Source organism: Mixophyes fleayi, chromosome 6 (genome assembly GCF_038048845.1).
Source record: "Mixophyes fleayi isolate aMixFle1 chromosome 6, aMixFle1.hap1, whole genome shotgun sequence".
Classification (NCBI taxonomy): Eukaryota; Metazoa; Chordata; class Amphibia; order Anura; family Limnodynastidae; genus Mixophyes; species Mixophyes fleayi.
In genome coordinates this window covers 9,981,224-9,993,672 of record NC_134407.1, presented here as the reverse complement: position 1 = coordinate 9,993,672, position 12,449 = coordinate 9,981,224, and the positions used below count along the sequence as shown (strand labels likewise).

At 39.8% G+C, this 12,449-nt stretch overlaps 1 protein-coding gene across 3 annotated transcripts in view; it reads right to left on the bottom strand.

The window, feature by feature from the left end:
• CASP2 (caspase 2) overlaps positions 1-12,046 on the bottom strand; it is a 34,332-nt gene extending 22,286 nt beyond the window's left edge. Inside the window, exon 1 of one of the 3 annotated variants that reach the window (XM_075215744.1) lies at positions 11,798-12,046. Coding sequence is in view for 1 of the 3 variants with exons in the window: in XM_075215743.1 (XP_075071844.1) it covers positions 11,931-11,935 (5 nt within the window). In the remaining 2 variants the exon portion in view is untranslated. Of the gene's footprint in view, positions 1-3,431; positions 3,577-11,797 lie in introns of those variants that run through there. The other 2 variants (XM_075215743.1, XM_075215746.1) reach the window with 2 other exon arrangements.
• Between the last annotated feature and the right edge of the window lie 403 nt (positions 12,047-12,449).

Sequence of the window (12,449 nt, the reverse complement as noted above, 5' to 3'; positions counted from 1 at the left end):
CAAGTACTCCAGATTTATATATTATATATATATTATATATATATATATATATATATATATATATATATATATATATATATATATATATATATATATATATATATATATATATATACGTATATACACGTTCTACCCAGGACATAAACTGTGCAATCTCCTGCATGGCCAGGGCACTGCAAGTTCATTTCTGATGGTTCAGGTATGCTACTGCAGTTACACTACCTGACTGGACCTTCAGGGGCTTTCCGTTCAGTATCCGTCAACTCCTCAAGTGCATCCTGCAAAACGCTCTTCGTTCCAGGACATTGATGGACAATAAGGACACCTGAAGAGACCAAAGTCCCTGAAACTGAAGAGGACCTATGACCCCGCTCCACCCAAACTGGCATCCGTGGGGACTAATGTCCACTCCCAACTCTGGAAGGACTGACCTTTCAAGAGATTCATTCTTAAACATCACATGAGCGACAGGTGTGTGACCTTGGACAAAGTTATGAACTGCCTTTCCAAGTGAAAGGTGGACTTGAACCATTTCCTGAGAAGCTCGGTCTAACATGGCCTGGAATGAAACTGTGCGAAAGACTCCACCTTGAAAACAGACACTATGGTCTCTAGCAGTTTCATGCATCAGAGAAGGGACACTTCCCTTCTGGCCAATAAGGCCTTGGTCCTGTTTAAGATACAAAAGATCTTGTCCTCTGGGAGGAAAACCTTCTGACAGACTTTGTCGAAGGTGAGGCCAAGAAACCCCATATGTGGAGCTGGAATCAAGGAAGACTGGGGGAAATTGAGAATCCAGCCATGTCCAAAATGTGAACTGTCAGCTGAATGTGCAACATTTGACACCAAACTGGGTGGCCAATGTCACACAATATCCACCAGTAATAGATGTTAGATGTCCTGGATGTTAGATAAGCTTTCCAGACACAGAAAGAGTCAATCATGGCAACTGTTCATTTGGTAGTCTTTTAAATAGGAACTGCCATATTACAATCTACTCAAAAAACCATTGAAGTACATAGCTGAGACCACTTTACAGATGAAGAAAAAGAACTTTTGATTGAGAACTGAAGTTTCAAATGCAGTAACCAATGATCCTGAAACCTCAGTCTGCTGCCATCATGAAAAGCTTCTGCTGCTATGATTTAAAGAATTTCAGAAAACATGCTGTAAATCTTTCCTGTCTCACAAAAAAGGAGCCAGAAAAAGCTTAAAAGTTATGTCACTGGAGTGGACCAAAGAACATGGTGACTGTCAGCTTGTTGTATGTTAGGCAAGATGATTGTGAAATTTCAAACTGTGTGAGACTGTGCGTTATAAGCGATACCCATGAGCATGTAGCTATAACTGTGCATGCCTTCATTACGGTAGTTATAAAAACATTAGCGAAACTATTGGTGTATGTTTACTACTACTACTGATGGTGCTAGTGCACAATACAAGAACTGCAAAAACTTCAACTTATGCTTCCATAAGAATTACTTCAACATTCAAGCAGAATTAAATTTTTTGCCACATCTTATGGTAAGAGTCCATGTGATGGCATTGGAGGGACAGTTAAACGTCTAGCCACACGCACCAGTCTGCAAGCAATGGAAACCCATAACATCTTGACACCTTTGGACCTGGGCAAATGAAAATGTACATGGCATAAAGTTTATAATACAACACTGCAAAATCAAGCTGTATAGCCTTCTAGAAACAGCAAACACTGTGGCGGGAACCCGTTCTCATCACAGATTTCGGCCTATTAGTAATGATGAACTACACATATATCGATTGTCATCAGACGACATAAAGACAGGAGGAACCAAAGTTAGTGTCACTATGATCACAGTAACAAAATATGTGGGAAAAAGTGATCTGCAACCTGGAACATACATAGCAGCAGTGTATGATAACATCTGGTACATTGGGTATATCATTCAATGTAATGAGGAGGAACAAGATGTGCTGATACACTTCATGAAACAAAACCAATCAACAGATGTGCTGTCCTGGCCTTCAAGAGATAAGTCTTTTGTTTCTTTTATTAACGTCATCTGTGTAACGGAAGTCCCTACTATCCAAGGAAGTACTGGAAGGCAGTATACACTGACACTTTAAGGAAAATTACAGACCGTTACAACAAGTTCCAAACAAGGGAAAAATAATGGGATTGTTGACTCAACTTCAGTTAAGGACTTAAGTTATGTTAAAGGTTTTAAATTTCATGGTTTCTTGTGTTAATTATGTATGCGGTACAACAGTACCCTGCTGATTTCTTTTGTGGTAGTAGTGTATACCTTTTTTTAAACACCCCCCCCCCCCAAAAAAAAAATGGGATCCTAATGTCAACTGAACCTAGCATTTTTAAGTCTATTAGAAAAACGTGTGTTTTTGCCGACACGCAAAGCATGAGGCAGATAAAGTAATTTGGTTTGGATTCGGAAGGAAGTTACCTTAGGGGTCCAACTTTTGTGGCGATTCCTTAATAAACACCCGTAATACTTCAAATAAAATGGATAAAGAAGCCGCAATTAGTAAATTATTTAACAAATTGAAAAATCAATATTTAATCAACCAATTGTCAGACAGTCGACATATTTGGCAGAAATAGTTGCTTTGACATCCTCTCTCAGCTAAATTTTTTTTGTAGAAATCTGAGATGGGTGGTGGACAACCCTGGTTGAACTGACATGGAATGATCCATATAGATGTGCTACACGATGAAAAGTTTAGCTGGACTGGACTGGCTCCAAATCCACCTGCTATACCACAGTGTCCCAAATGGCTGGAAAGAAACAAAAACTTTTTGAAATACAAATATATCATTTGTTCCCAAAACAAGTGAAAAAAACAACACCAATACTAACCAGAAGATGCCCAGCAGAAAGATTCTTCATGACCACTGCATGTCTGGTGAAATCCACTCAAACATATAAATGTTAGCAGATTACACACAAGTCAGCCATGTGTGTAGGTACGAAATGTCTATATAGACAGCTGCTGCATGTTTTTTATTTGTTGAGATTATTTTTTTTGCTGCATTAAATAGGGTAACCAACTTACTAAGAAAAAGAATACAATATCACCATGCTATGAATCTATATTGTATTATAATTTAGACGTGGGTTCTAACATAAGAGTATATTTCGGTGCATTACAAGTGTTTTACCATCGGTAACTCACTCTTTAAACAGAAACTCACACTCCTTTCAATACAATCACCAGGTGCTTGATAAGGATCCAGGCTTACAAGACCTGAATAAATCCAACTATACAAAAACATCTTCCAACAGTGGGTGCATGGCACAGAAGTAGCCTAGTTATTTTATCTGTCTTCTAGGTCACACTGTAAATGCAAAACATTCAAACATGCACCCAGATTGTATATAATAAGGTAAAACACATTGAAAGAGCAGATGTAGTTGTCTAACAAAACTGCATACCTGTAACCATGTGAGGAGATTCTTCAATACCCTGCAAGGCACTTTTGCACTTATCTAAGAGCGTTCATCTAGATTCCTTAGCCAAAGAAGAGTTTCCAGGATATATGTAAAAATGAAGAGTAGACGAGAAAGCAGAAAGGGAACAAAAGAAACACAACTATGAGTGGAAGAGGAAACACAGAGGTTTGTAAAAGGAGGGGGAGCAAGAAGAAAGGAAAACAGAATTAGGGAGGGGAAGTGTGGGTTGTCAGTTTGGTGCTGAATTATTAAAGGGACCAAGTACCTGTTTAACAGGGACATACACAGAACTAGCTTTACCAATGCTTAACTTTCATTAAGTTTTATATTTATTAAAATTTAAGTGCGAGCTTAATAAGTTTTTAGTAAATTCAAACCAGCCAAAAGTGTATTTATTATATATCTTTTATACAAGAAGTTTGGGTTGCATGAGTTTCCTAAATAATTAAGAAAAGTTTATTAGCATTTAGAATTATTTTTGCTGGCGGTATAGGGGTCACTCTTACATAGACCAATCATCTAGTTGCAGTAAGTGAGTGAGTAAGTAACAAGCTGTAAGTACTGTACATTATCAAACATTTCAACACGAGTAGGAAGAAGACAACTCTGAATTCTGTTGCAAAATTAAAGAAAAAAAAACCCACATGATTGATGCTTCCTCTTTAATTCCAAAATGACAAACAGATGGGTTAGTGATTCCTAAAAAGACTCCCTGACCCCTCCCCCCCCCCCCCCCCAGCCCAAACACACACATGCAGAGGGAAGGCTTAGTTACAAACCCAATTCCAGCTGGCCTGCACCTTCTTCAGTTCTGTGTTAAGCCCTTTTATATAGCTAATAATCCAGTTGTATTCCACTTATCTAGCAAAAGCCCCCAGATCCCCAGGGGCATTCTGGTAAAACTAACTTTGGCAAAGCTGAAGTTATTCTTTAGAGAGGAATGGATAGAAAGCCTGCAACAGGCCGTAAAGAAAGACTGACAAAGCCTTTATTGTTCTGTGGGTACATGTACCACCTTGTTTTCTCAAGGGGAAGGTTAGCTGTACGGTTGTGATGAAGAGGCGTTATCTGGTCCTCCAGCTTTTCTAAGGCTAAATACCCCTAGGCCACTGTTACAGGGTGTTGGGATTTTGCCAAAGAGAAAAAAAGGGAATTACCTACTATGTCTTTTCCTCAAAGTTAGAGACATACAGGCTGATTCAAGTCTGGATGTCCTCCTGTTTGCATAGTGTATCTTGTATGAATTTGCACTGCGCATGCAAAGAAACCAAACTTGTGCAACTGCACGGAAATCATATCCACAAGCATTTAGCACTTGCAACTTGAGAGATGGAAAGGGGGTCGGGAAGGGGCAGATTAATGTAGACCATGTATAGTAAGGACAGGTGTAAATGTCAGATAATAGTGATGACCGACTCGGCATTATCTATGTTTGCTACATTACACACCTGTGTTACAGTAACTAGCACAGAACTGACTGCGGTGAAGATTTCTACACGCATTATAGACTTTAAAAGAGCTATATATTTATTTTAAACTAGATTAAAAAAAATCTCAAACATATGGATATTGGAAAAAATTACTGTTAAATTTTTTAAATTAATATTATTATTACCAGTTATTTCATCATTTATGATCATATAAAAGTGATGTTGTAAATACACATATGGTAAAAACAGTGCAAATGCTCCTAAAAATACTGCAGCCTTTGTGTCTACGCTTTCAGAAAGTATTCACGGTTTATACAAAGCGCAATTCACCTCTATTCACATCGTAACGTATCTTAAGAGACTTAGGGGGGAATTCAATTAGTCGGGTTACTGCCGAAAGTAATGCGGCCTGCGCTGTTAATACGGTAATAGTGCGCATTATTACCATTAGTACGGTAATCTTTAACGCTGATCTTTGTTTGCGGCTCAGGGAGCAAATATTGTGTACTCTTTATAATCACAGGCATTATGCTCAATTTGCATTCTGACTTGATTGATCAAGGTCCATAACGTTTATGGAGACAACTCAAGACCAGGGGAAGGTGTCCCTCAGCATCCACAAATTCAATTACGAGATTCCCTTTGTCTAAAATGTATAATTCATGCATATCTCACAGAGGGCGATGGCATAGACCTATTACAACAAATAATATAAAACAAATAATGTTATGCAAATTATGTATGTAAATCAGAACATTACTGGCCTAAATCTTGTACCTCTAATGATTTCATCACATATACAGCGATCTACCACTGCTCAAGATTGACAGGATCTGACTTGAAATTGTATCATCTCCCTCAACAAGCAGTCAGCTCAATTCCTTTCTAGCACCCTCTGACACCTTCTTCGTTTGATCCCACAAATGAAGAGGAAGTTTTTACTCTCTTCTTACCTTTCTATACTACCTTCTGTCCTCTTGAATAAATATCCTCACAAATTAGTAGATCCCTGTCTCCTCTAACTAAAATGTGTAATCCATCTCTCTCAGCTGGTATTTTCCCATCATTATACAAGCACCGAGTGATTACTCCTATTCTGAAAAAAAACAAAATCCTAACCCAAACTCTCTCTCAAATTACCTCAGCTCCCATGACCCTCCAAACTTCTCGAGAGAATTACCTACACACGCATCACACACTTTCTTACAGCAAACAACCTACTGGATCCTCTTCAGTCAGGCTTTCGCTCTCAACACTCCACAGAGACTGCGCTGACCAAGGTTGTCAATGATTGGAATTCCCTCCCTCGCACAATAAGACTTTCCTCTAGTCTTCAAATCTTCTCTGAAAACCCACCTCTTCAGACAAGGTTATCGTATTCCTCAACCACCATCTTAATCTCCCTAGATTACCCTATTACCACCCTCTACACAGCTAACGCAAGACAACAACCCTCTGACCAACATTGCAACACACACAGTCAACTCAATACTTTTACCTTTGCATTCTTGCCGGGTCCATTGTGCAATATGATGTAGCACATGCCCTTATGTTTCAAACTCCCATTGTCCCATAGATTGTAAACTTGTGAGCAGGGTTCTCTTACCTCTCTGTCTGCATGTATTACCCAGTATTGTCTTATTAATGTTTGTTCCCAATTGCAAAGCGCTACGGAATTTGCTGGCGCTATATAAATAAATGTTGATGATGATGATGATGAGAGTAATCTGATGCATTCAACCCGTCTATTCACCTGTCTGCCATGATTTTCCATGGTTTGTGTAAAATAAAATAGGTATACAGAAAAAGGGACGTATGTGGGAGAAGACTTCATATTTTACTGGATTGAGATACTTGGGTCCAAAAGAGAATACACAGTATACTAAAGTACAAAACCAGCAACATAATGGGCTTTTCCAGCCCACTGACCACATCATTGTAGGACTCCTCCACCAACGGAAACAGAACCTGGTTCCCTCACCCACTCCTCACGGCCGGTAGCAATTCATAGCGGTGATGACCTGACGTGACTGCACACGAAACAGACTCTGATCGGGAGACCGCAGAAGAAGTGAGAACGAGAACAAGACATCCCCACAGAGGAAGCAACCGACTTCTTCACAACCACCATCTCAGTCCCCTTAGGTTACCCTATTACCACCCTCTACACAGCTAACACAAGACAGCAATTCTCTGACCAACATTGTTGTGTGACTGATCAGCCCACTCAATACTTTTTACCTCTGCATTCTAGCTGGACCAATATGCAATATGATTTAGCACTTACCCTTGTGTATCAAACCATTGTCCCATAGATTGTAAGCTTACGAGCAGGGCCCTCTTTGTATGTATGTATTACCCAGTATTGTTTTGTTAATGTCTGTTCCCAATTGTAAAGCGTTACGGAACTTGCTTACGCTATATAAATGTTGATGATGATGTTCAACTATTCAAATGTGGACAGACGCGTGCTTCAGATAAACATGAGTGTCTTTTGATTTACCTCTGAAAGATGTGTTTAGTCCTGGAGGCCACAAAAGTGTAAAGAATTCACCAGCGCTCTATAACCAAATGCAGCTAAATATCACTTTGGACAACCATACACCGTTGTGAAAAGACATAAATAGAAAAAAAAAAAGTAATGTCAGCGCTTCTGGTGACTCCAAAAAAGAACCAGAACATTTCATCCACCTTGAAAAAGACTATTCATGTCAAAACGCGTTGGTGATTGAAAGTGGTGCTATCACTATAACCGGAATCTACATCTAGGGTTTGTCGCAATCAATCAGCATCTAGGTAACCCGGGGGTAATATCAGAACTTTCTGTTTAGCTGCTTGATATTCTTATTCTCTGGTACAAGTGTTTTGAACATCTATTGGATTTTAATATGCTTATATATATATAATGTCTTTATGCGAGTGTGTTATATTTAAAATCTTTTCTAAAACATACTACAGATGCTTTTTTCTATAAAATATTTTTTTTATATGCATCACAGGATACCACTGTGAAAAAGAGCGGTGTGTCGCATGAAGTCCTTGGCATCAAATATACTTAAGGCCTGAATGCACTTTGATCTGGTGAGCCTGAAACCATTGGAGAGGTCATATCCCACTTTTTGGAATATAGACTTGAAGGCCATTCGAACTTTATTAATTATTTGATAATCTTTCTCTTAGGCGATTACGTTTGTTTTGTGTTGTTTTTACTACACTATTTGGATGTATAATTCTTTTACATGGCATACTTTATGTTTTCTTCTATTTTAGTCCTGGCGGTATATTTACTAAACTGCAGGTTTGAAAAAGTGGAGATGTTGCCTATAGCAACCAATCAGATTGTAGCTGTCATTTATTTAGTACATTCTACAACATGACAGCTAGAATCTGATTGGTTGCTATAGGCAACATTTCCATTTCTTCAATCCCAGTTTAGTAAATATACCGCACAGGGTTTTAAGGTGCAGGATGAAAGGGTCTGCAGGGGATGAGATTTACTCGAAGAGAACGCACACTAAACCTGGAGAGTAGCAGATAGCTGGAACTGACTTCCACAATATGTGGTAGAGGGTGATATGGGAGGGAATTTAAACATTTTTTGTGATAGACATAAGGTTATCCTAAATCGAAAAAACAAACAACTACCATATATAGTCTGATGTTACAGGAGGAAAAAAACTGGACAGAGTGTGTGACTTACTTGTTTTCATCACAAGTTTTATTAACCATTACTAAAGCAACATTAAAAAAAACAAAAAAACAAGCATTATATTGTCCAATGACTTTGTGAAGTAACTTACTATGCAAATCAAGCAGCTGAACAAGTGTATAACAAAGAGTCCATTAATGATATGACACATGTCAACGCCATCTTCCCACACAGTCACTGAATACACAAGTATAAGATGAACACGTGAATCACACACGACGGACGAGAAGCTCTATGTGCCCGTCACCAAACCATCCAATCATAATATTTCACTTTTAATAAAATGTAACTTGTATCAGATATAAAACAGGAACACATGCAGCTACGGGACACTAGAAGTGGTACTGTTCTGTAATCCATACATACAGAACAACAAGTCATGAGAATTACATATAGGAAACATCACATAAGCTGCTGTTCAGTTCATACATTCAAGGCAAGAGAAGATACTGAGGATGACAATCTGCAAACAGAACAATTGATGGTGTTCAGTTGCCTGGGCATACAAGTGCAGACAGGGGAGGGCTGGTGAGAAGGGGGAGTTGATGAGAAGGGGGGCTGGAGACAAGAGGGGGCTGGTGAGAAGGGGGGGGGGGGGCTGATGAGAAGAAGGGGCAGGAGATTTCAAGGGACAGGAGGGTGGTGAAATAGTATGATACATATTGGTATGTATGATACATACTATAAAAACATAAGTAATATAAAAATAAATCAGTAAAATATTAATTTTCAATAATAATCTCTATTAAATGTGAGGAAAGTTGTAACCCATAATTTGAATGTGGGGATGGTGGAGAAATAGACATTTGTATTACATGGGAATGTTAATAATTTAATGTCGGGCTGGTGCGGGGTGAATTTTGTTCTGTTTATGTTAAATGTGGAGGCTATTAATTTAATGTCTAGGCTGATAGGGGGTTATGTTTGTTATGAAATTGGAATGTAATTAAATGTTTTTAATTTATTATAGGGGATTGGAAGGTTGGAGAGAGCATCACCTCACTTTAATAGATTTTATTTGATAAGACAGACAGCGCTTGGGATTGTTTCTATTTTGATATTATAGGGGATTGGTTGGGGAGTAGGAGGCTTATAATTTAATGTCAGCTGGTTAGGGGGAAGGAGGCCTAATTATTAAACATGGGTGCTATTAATTTGATGTCTGGGCTATATGGAGGAAAACAGACATTGCACTTAAATGCTATTAATTAAATTCTGGAGCTGATTGGGTGGAAGTAGGCCTGTTTATTAAACAGACATAGCTATTGATTTAATGTCCGTCTGGTTGTGGGGAGGGAGACCTAGATTCTTCACTCACTGCTTAACTTTTCAGAAGGTGAATAATAACTATCTCTTATCCAAACAGGACCCCAACATTCCAGGATCCAGCCAAGCAGCAACGGAGCATAAGACACCAGCGATGTGTAACCGCTGAGAGGCAACATCTACTCCCACAAAGGTACATTGTGGTGGGAGGGAACCTGGTGGTCCAGTGGAAAACGCGGTGCAGGAGCCTATACAGTCTACGCATAGTCAGCGGCATTGCATACTACTCAATATGGCCGTGTCATCCATTGATAACATATGCAGCTTGTAGTACAATAATCTATCAATGGGTGATGTCCAGTATATGTGATGGGCACCTATGCGCAGACTGCATAGGCTGCCTGCACTGCATTTCTCTAATGACAACAGGGCTCCTCCCCTAGATTACAGGAGCCCTGTAGCAACAAATGACTGTGTGCGAGTGCGACCCCCACAGTATTGATGTTCCCAGGGACCAAATTATAATCCATTATAATCAGACAGGTATGTGAAAAAGGGAAGGAACATATACAATAAAATGCAATATAAAGGTTTGTTTTTTGTTGCATTATTTATTTTCATTATTTAAGATTTACATTTATAATAATAAAAGTACCGTTGGATTAAACAACACTAAAATAACTTCTTTTTTATATTGATAAATATATATTATAGCAAAAACAACCCTTTAAGGATAGGCCACTACTTATGGGCCAGTGCTGTGTGCTTTCCCCTCAGGCTGAAGTCTGCCAGCAGCCCCTGAGTGCAGATATAAAGCAAGAGAAGTGCTAAAGTACAATTGTCCATACATACAAACCAGGATCAGATACAGACCAGAACATCCAGCACACAGAAGAGAGCACTAGCACTGTGCACAGTATTATACACATAGAAAAAGAACAGATACAGAGTATAACCACCCGTGCATTTCTAAATATAGTGGCAAATTTACAAAAGCCAAACGCAGCATATATTAGTTATATCCAATCCGATGGTTAACCATTCAATCCTATGGGGTGAGCATCGCAGGAGAGGGAACTTCAGATCCATCACCGGCAGTCTCCATGCTCTCTCCTGCCTTAACGGAACTGTCAACTGTGCATGCACAAACCTCGGTTGCGCATGCACAATAAAGACTCAAGAGGTCAGAACCCGGAGATGTAAATTAAATGGAGTCATTGCCAGACCAGCCTCTTATCGGATATGAGGCTTCGGCATTACTCTTTTGATAAATGTTATGGGCAGCATGGTGGCTAAGTGGTTAGCACTTCTGCCTTACAGCATTGGGGTCATGAGTTCAATTCCTGCCTATGGCCTTATCTATGTGAAGTTTGTTTTCCCCGTGTTTGTGTGGGTTTTCTCCCACACTCCAAAAACATACTAGTAGGTTAAATGGCTGCTATTAAATTGCCCTTAGTCTCTGTGTGTATATTAGGGAATTTAGACTGTAAGCCCCAATGGGGGAGGGACTGATGTGAGTGAGTTCTCTGTACAGCGCTGCAGAATTAATGGCGCTATATAAATGGTGATGATGGCTACGGTACTTCATCCCTTACTGCTGCAAAAACGGGCAATAAGGGGTGATAATGTACATATAATTTTTGTGATAAATAGACGGTAAGTGGCATTCTGCAATTGGGTAGTTTTTGAACAATACTCATTAAGGTAATCATTTTTAAGCTATTGCAACACCAATATATTTATCCTTCACATGATTAAGGTGTTCAAACAATCTGGGACAACTACCTCTAAAGCACAAAGATGATGACAATAATGATAGTAAAATAAGTGCTCTGACATTGCCATGTACAAGACATGACACATGTGCACTACAAGCCCCAGCATGCACCGCGAAAGACGCATGCGCGGTAAATAGTACATGCTATCAGTGACGTCACACTCACCTAAAGATGAATTGATGGCGCCGCCCACCTGGTCACGTGGTGTAATTAAAAAAAAAAAATAATAGTGCAGGTGTGGTGAGGGGGGGGGAGTAGTAGCCCGGCGGGAGTTGACACCACCGCAGGCGACACTCACCGCATATGTGCACGGAGCTGCCTCCGGACCCCCCCTGCAGCTGTGCAACACCCAGCACACCGGAGACACAGGATTCCCCCGGCGCTCTAGCCGTATCCCAAGCGCATGCGCACTGTGCCAGAACTCCGCCCCCTTCCTCGAGCGACAAGTCGGTGGCGTCACGCCATTTTCGCGGGCTTTGCGCAGATTGGTCCGTTCGACTTTTTTTCCCGCGCTCATATGTCAAAGACGAAGGAGGAAGTGTGAAGTAAACAATGGCGGTGCGTTCTGTCAATGACCTGCACGGTCCTGGCCATAGGATGTGCTGCCAACGGCAGATATATTCCCACAGAACATAATAAACTATGACATTTACCATTTACAATGGATAAATATTAAAATAGTACACAGATAAACCAGAGTTGTTGTGTTTTCTCTGACCAGTGATTCCTGTTCTTGTTGACAATCTGATGGTAACAGCTCTATCATATTTTCTGACCCATTGAGAGCTCGTTCTCACCTGTCCGCTTTTCGCATGCT